At 40.0% G+C, this 6,860-nt stretch overlaps 1 protein-coding gene across 20 annotated transcripts in view; it reads right to left on the reverse strand.

Annotated features, from left to right (window-relative positions):
- The window catches only part of CDC42BPA (CDC42 binding protein kinase alpha), a 323,580-nt gene extending 318,653 nt beyond the window's left edge, over positions 1-4,927 (reverse strand). For 8 of the 20 annotated variants that reach the window (XM_081225000.1, XM_081225010.1, XM_081224994.1 and 5 more), the window contains exon 1: positions 3,607-4,925. In XM_081225000.1, the coding sequence (XP_081081126.1) occupies positions 3,607-3,784 (178 nt within the window). In that variant the 5' untranslated portion in view covers positions 3,785-4,925. Of the gene's footprint in view, positions 1-3,606 lie in introns of all 20 variants that reach the window. The other 12 variants (XM_081224995.1, XM_081225006.1, XM_081225009.1 and 9 more) reach the window with 3 other exon arrangements.
- Positions 4,928-6,860: the final 1,933 nt, after the last annotated feature.

The raw sequence follows: 6,860 nt of genomic DNA on the forward strand, positions 1-6,860 counted from the left end.
ATGTTATAAGGTCCAAGATTCAGAAAGCATCAAAATACAGTTGGCCACATACAGATAGTTCTGCATTTCTTTTTTTGTATTCAGTAATATTATCTTATGCCTACTTTTTAAGTAACTTGGTTAAGAATTCCCTAAAATTCTCATTTTTCATTTCAAAGTACAAGATAACCAATTCAATGAATAACATATTCATTTAGTCATTACTAGCAGATTAGCTTATAATGTAAAAGTTATTTTTACTTCTACAGCTCTACTGTAACTTAACTCTAGAGTCACACTACTGATATCAAAACTATTATTTTATAAACAAAACATACAAACCATAACCATTTCAACAACTTAAAAAACAAGGACAAAACATAATCTTTCAAAGCTTGTTGTATATAACAGGAAAATATAATAATATTTAATAATTTAATAAAAATAATAATCTTATTAAATTTAAAAGTGATCTATGGCCTCTTTATCCCCTTGCTCTATTGCTCAGTGACTTAATCTCCTCTTCCTCTCTAGAGCTCTACTTGTTTCCTCCCTCAAGCCATTAGCACCAAATGCAAGGAATGCTATCAAAAAAAAAAATCTAACTTTGAATTGTCAGCTTTCTTACTGTCATGATACTGTAATGAGCGAAATATTAACTGCATCAATATAAAAGTGAAATGGGCCATAACTAGGAATAAAGTGAAATTGATGGAAATGAAGCAAGTCAGAATCTTGCTGACTCCAATTTTAAAAGTACCATCAGCATAAAAGTAAGGCATATCTAGATGACACTTCCATTCATATAGACAGCCAAACAAATACACATCATGTACTAGTATTTAACTACTACAGCTCTTCTGTTGCAAATATTGGGTCTTTTAAAACTCAAACTAAAAATTGTATCATTTAAGGCAAATCTAAATTACCAAATTTAACTCCAACAAATAATCCCTTTCAATTTCCATCACAGACCAAAAAAATAATATTTAAAATATTAAATTGAGGTCAATTCACTATCTGGAAACTTCCTTAATCTAACTTGTTTTTTATATAATGTTAGATAGTGAGAATCCAATAAGACATTTCCCCAAAATGTAGTAATCAATTCATATGAGAACAGTTGATCTGTTTCAATAATTAAATGAGGAGACTGGCATTCTTAAATAACCTAAATTCTTAAATAACTTAAAGATAGTAAATACTACTACTCATGATGCACTTCTTGACAGCTTTTTCCATTCTTTCTTTTCTTCCTCCTTACCCAAACTTCTATGGTTGGTAACTCCCACTTTCAAGACCTCACACTCCAACTTAAAAACGCCTAAGACTTAACAGACACTGCCTACTCCCAAAATAACAGTTACAAAATAACTGCCTAAAAATTCTAGTCTCTCGTTCTTTATTACTGAGAAACACAATAGGAGTTTACTTAAAAGAGAATGTATATTTTTGTTACATCACACCTGACTTCTAAAAGACAAAATATGAAGGATACTACTAAAACCTAATTTACTTTAAAACTGTGAAAAATCCCTTGCTTGAAATTATTTAAAATCTGCTAATAAAAATAAAATGTATTTGGCCAAACACTTATTTGACTTTTGGCTTATTTGGCTTAAATTAAATATATACAAACAAGGTTTTTTTTAATACAGATATAAGAAACACGATCCAAGAAAACATTAGTGGAAAATATATATAAATTATTTTGATAATTCAGAAAAATATCTCATAACATAAATGTAAATTTTTAATCACCAAAAGGCAATTGAGGATATAGTTTTTTATCATATTTTTAAATTACATTTACAACTGGTACATACGAAGAGTTCTCCCATCATTTTGCTGATGAGAAATAATAGATATTAAAATGACAATCATAATCATAGACTAGAGTATCGCTGTGAAACCATAATTCAAGAACTGAAACTCTAAAAGTATCAAAATCTTTTCTTTAAATCTTAAAAAAAACTAAAACTTTTCTAAATTTATTAAACATGAGGTGTAAAACTACACATGCTTTATAAAATATTTTACTCTACACATAAAAATAAAGGACATATATTCACAAATCCAGTACCAAAGTCAAAGCTGTTTCATTCTTAAGAGAGCAGTCTCTTGAAACATCATTTAGAATTCTTACATTCCCAGTATGAGTCTAGTAATATGTTTTTAAAAATTATTCTATTCACATTTCATACATATATTTTTTTAACCCTTATGACATCAAGTTGCTAGAAAACTTCTGATGCTGACAAATTGAATAATTAAAGTTATGATGTGTAGGCAATCTTGAATAAGTGATTTACCTGACAAACGAATTTTTAATAAATTTCAAGTCAAAAAAACGAAATAATCACCAATTGACTTTTACTTCAGAAAAATAAAGATTTACTTGGAAACAAAGACATTTTAGTATAAAAACTTTCCAACAAACTCAAATATTGGTATTCCAAAGGTACAAAATAACTTCTTTAGCTAATATCCTTCAAAAGTCAATGTACCAATATAGGTACACTGCCATGTACTATACACAGTATGATATGTGATGATGTGTACTCTTCCCACAGAGAACTGGTGGATGCTGGAACTTGCTCACATGTAACATCCGAAACAGAACTTAAGCCAAGCCTTCAAGCTTGAAGGTCACATGGAGCATTTGCTCTCATCATTGATCTACTCCACTACCTAGCTCTTCTAAATCACATCTATATTTAGGAGAATGAAGACAAAAATTTAGCCAGTTTAGGTTTGAATTAAATTTAGAGTAAATCTAACTCTCAGGCAGGCAGGAGCTGCTCCCAAACATTCTCTACCAAATACTATCACAAAATTCTTAAACTATTTATGTCATCTTACAAACATGACAATTTTTGGCAAGTCCGTGTTTAGTAATTTCCTTTGCACGTACTATATAGAGATGTGATAAAACCCACTGATGACCACCTTCAAGTTCCTGTTGACCTAAGATATTTTAATATCTCCTCCCATTTCCAGAGTGATTTCCAAAGCCTGGGAAGGAATGTTTCCACTAATAAATATCTTTCAGTTGAATGCCTGTTATACCACCACGCTCTCGGCAAAGCGAGCAATAATCCATTTCTGCCCATCACAGAATTATTCAAAATCTCTTACTGCTGACCAAAAAACGTAAGTCATTCCTCATAAGTCCCACATTAAATCTAGGCAACACTAGAGGGGTGGGATAGGGAGGGTGAGAGGGAGGGAGACGCAAGAGGGAAGAGATATGGGGATATATGTATATATATAGCTGATTCACTTTGTTATACAGCAGAAACTAACACACCATTGTAAAGCAATTATACTCCAATAAAGATGTTAAAAAAAAAAATCTAGGCAACAACTGAGTAGCATGCTTTTACTCTTGGGAAAATATTTACTGAAAACTACAAAAAAAAACCTTGAGTAATTGGTGTCTACTCTTTTATTGTATATATATATATATATATAAATACTTTATGTATAATGTATTTAAATACATAATATATATTGCGTACACACAATATATATTTATATACTCATTACAGAGAGTTTACATGATAACTCTCTATAACAATTAAACCATAATGGCTAAAGAATTTTTTATTTTACATACAAACTTACCCCATTCTAGGTATTCAAGAATGTTCTTCTCTCTTCTCAATGGAGAATTATTGCATTCATCATAAAGGCAGATGAGGATATCCAGTAACGTTTCCACACTGAAGCACTGCCCATTGGTCTGAGCGGGCCCATCCAAAATAAACTGCTCCAACTGCCTCAAACGCACTTCTCCAGACATGTTTGCTTCAACTTCTGCTGGTTTTTCTTTCAATTACTGAACCGATTTTGACTATGATTATTTGAACCTAAACTTTAAAAGGTGTGGTTTTAAAAATAAACCACTTGTTATTCAAACTGTCATGCAATGCCGGTGCTGAATTCAACATCCAACACACCAGTAACCTCACTTAACTGAAGCGTCTTCTATTTCACACATATACACATATTTTGAGGGAAAGTTACCATAAAATATATTTAAAACATTTTTAAAAGAATAATACAATTAAATCGTATATTTAAATAAAATAATTAAAAAGTACTTAGAACCAAAGAGTCAACACTTCTTTAAAAAAAAAAAAAAAACTCTTCTCCTTCATTCAAAATTCAACTCGTGCAACATAATCCTGAAACGAATCCAGTTGCATCATTAATGAATTAAGTCCGATCTGCATCAGCAATTCACTTCCCAAGCAGAAGGAAAATCGAAAAGGAAGGAAAAAAACAGAATGTATATAAGGGGGAGGGAAAACCAAAAATTCTGCTGCAAATCCTCCCAACCACCACTTGGATAACGCATCAGCGGCAATTTCTCCGGAGGGAAAGGGAGGGGGCGAGGTCCCTGAAGCAGCCCCTCGACTCGGAGCACGCCAAGCCTTCCCCGGAGGAGGCTTTCCCTTTCTCCTCCCGAGGTCCTTCTTTTTAAGGCTTTGCAGTTAGTCCTATTTCCAACGGATTCCGATGAAAACTCTTCATTTTTCTCCCCGCTTCTCCCAGGGGCCTGACTGGCTGCGGGCGGCACTCGCCCCCGGCTCCAGGAGCGGCGGCTACTCGGCCGCCCGAGCCCGCTCCATGTCGGTGGTCGCTGGGCCGCCGGCCTGGGCCGCGCCGGGCGCAGAGCCCGGTCTCCCCCACACCCGCACCGCGGCCGCCCGCCCGCTCGCCCGCCCACACTCCCGACGCCCTGGCGAGGGGGTGCTTTTCTGGATTCAAAGGACACGGACGGCAGCAACTGCGGCGGCGACGGCGCGGGCGGCTCCGGCAGCTAGTTCTCCCCCTTCTTCACACCCCTGGGTTAAGGGCATCTTTACCCCGCAAAGAGGGGAGCGGCCGAGGCGCAGGAGGAGGGGTTGGTCCCGCTGGTGAGGAGACCAGAGGCTGCCGCAGCCCGGCTCGCAGCCACTCCCTTCCTTTCCCTCCACCCCTCCCCCTCCTTCCCCGTCCTCTCGCGCTCGCGCCCTGGGCTCCGCGAGGCTGCTCCAGGCCCCGCCGCACGCAGGCGGAGGCTCGCCGACGAGTCCGGATCCAATATGGCGGCCCCCGCCCCCCGACACGCGCGCACCCGCCCTCTCCCTTCCCCGCCCCCGCCCCGCCCCCGCCCGAACCCAGCCGGCGCGTCGAGGTCCGGTTCTGCGGCCCCGCAGAGTCGAGGCCAGGCCTTGGGGGGCGCGCGGGTGGGGGCCGGGGGCGCGGCGGCTGCACCACCCCGAGGGGAGGGTGGGGACGCTTCGGCCGGAGAGGCTGCGGCTGCCGCAACGTGGAATGCAGGGATACGGGAGGACTGAGGGAGGCCGCGGCGGCGGTGGTGGCGGATGGTATGGAGGCGGGAGGACCCAGGCGCGGGTTGGGAACTGCGCCACCGCCTCGCCGCCGTTCCCGGTTCCTCGAGGCTTCTCGTAGGGATCGCAAAGCGGGGCTTCCTCCTGGTCCTCGGAGGCACCACCCGACTGGCACGTTTGCTAAAGGGGCCCAGAAGCAAACGGCTTTAGGCTTCCAACAGATCTGTAAAAGACAGTGCTTTTCTCACCACCTCTTACCTGCTCGCTACCCGCCCCCCAAATTCAGTTCTCAACCACTCCAAAGTAATTTTCTGGGTGTCCAATTACACCACTTCTTGTGTCATTTCCCGGGACAAATACACTGACAGACATGTACGCGCTACCCTCCAAGTCCTGAGTGTGTGTGCGAGAAGAACAACTCTCCATGTCTATTCCCAAAAGTTTCCCTATGTAGAGCATGGTGTTTTATCCTCCGGAACTATTCTAGCTGCTGCCTTTATCCCCAGCCTAGGTTACCACCTACAGGGGATTCAGCCAATGAAGGGGAGTCAAGACAGTTCGCCACTCTCACCAAAACTCCATACCCTGTGCGCGCTCGCATGCGCGCGCGCACACACGTAGCCCAATGCAGAAACTGGGCAGCAAAGGCAAGTCATTCAATAGGTAAGGCCATTTAGGGCCTTCCGGGGGTTTTTTGAATCTTGATTTTAGGAGAGCGCTCTACAAAATTCTCATGGAAGATCCCACATTTAAATGAATCACTAAACTGGGTCACTGCATTTCTGTCATTTCCTCAAAAAACTGCCATCTCCTTTATAATCTTTCTCCAAAATACAATTATTTTATATTCCTTTCCTACACCCGTGAGGCAGTTATGTTTTCTATGTTAATGCCTACAATTGCCACAATTTTTCACATCTTACTAATATGAAATCTGAGGAAGAACTAGAAATGAAGTCTAAAAATGAAGGCTAAGCTTAATTCTTCAAGTTGCTGTCATTCACAAAATATTGTGACTCTTGTGAAATCTACACTTGCATGGCTTATATAAGGAGACATTACTTCCAGTAAGCTCTTGACACATGTGATACTTACATAGATTCAGACAAAAGATGGATCATTTATGGCCATGACATCTTCATGTGTGTGTGTATTGGCTAATTATAAAAGTAATAGAAAAGCAAAAAGAAATGTTTAATCCTAACAGATAATAATATTTTGGTGTTTATTTTTCAAGTCTCTTTCCTATGTGTTTTAATAAAATGATGCATAACAGAAGCCAGTTTTATAGCCTCCTGTTTTCACTTAGCAATATATTATGAACATGTTCTCAGGTCAACACATATCCTTTTTTTTTTTAATTTATTTATTATTTATTTTTGGCTGTGTTGGGTCTTTGTTGCTGCACACAGGCTTTCTCTAGTTGGGGCGAGCAGGGGCCACTCTTCGTTGTGGTGTGCGGGCTCCTCATTGCTGTGGCTTCTCTTGTTGCGGAGCACGGGCTCTAGGCACTGGGGCCTCAGCAGTTGTGGCACGCGG

This window comes from Mesoplodon bidens (assembly GCF_964165515.1).
Source record: "Mesoplodon bidens genome assembly, chromosome: 2".
NCBI classification, from domain to species: domain Eukaryota; kingdom Metazoa; phylum Chordata; class Mammalia; order Artiodactyla; family Ziphiidae; genus Mesoplodon; species Mesoplodon bidens.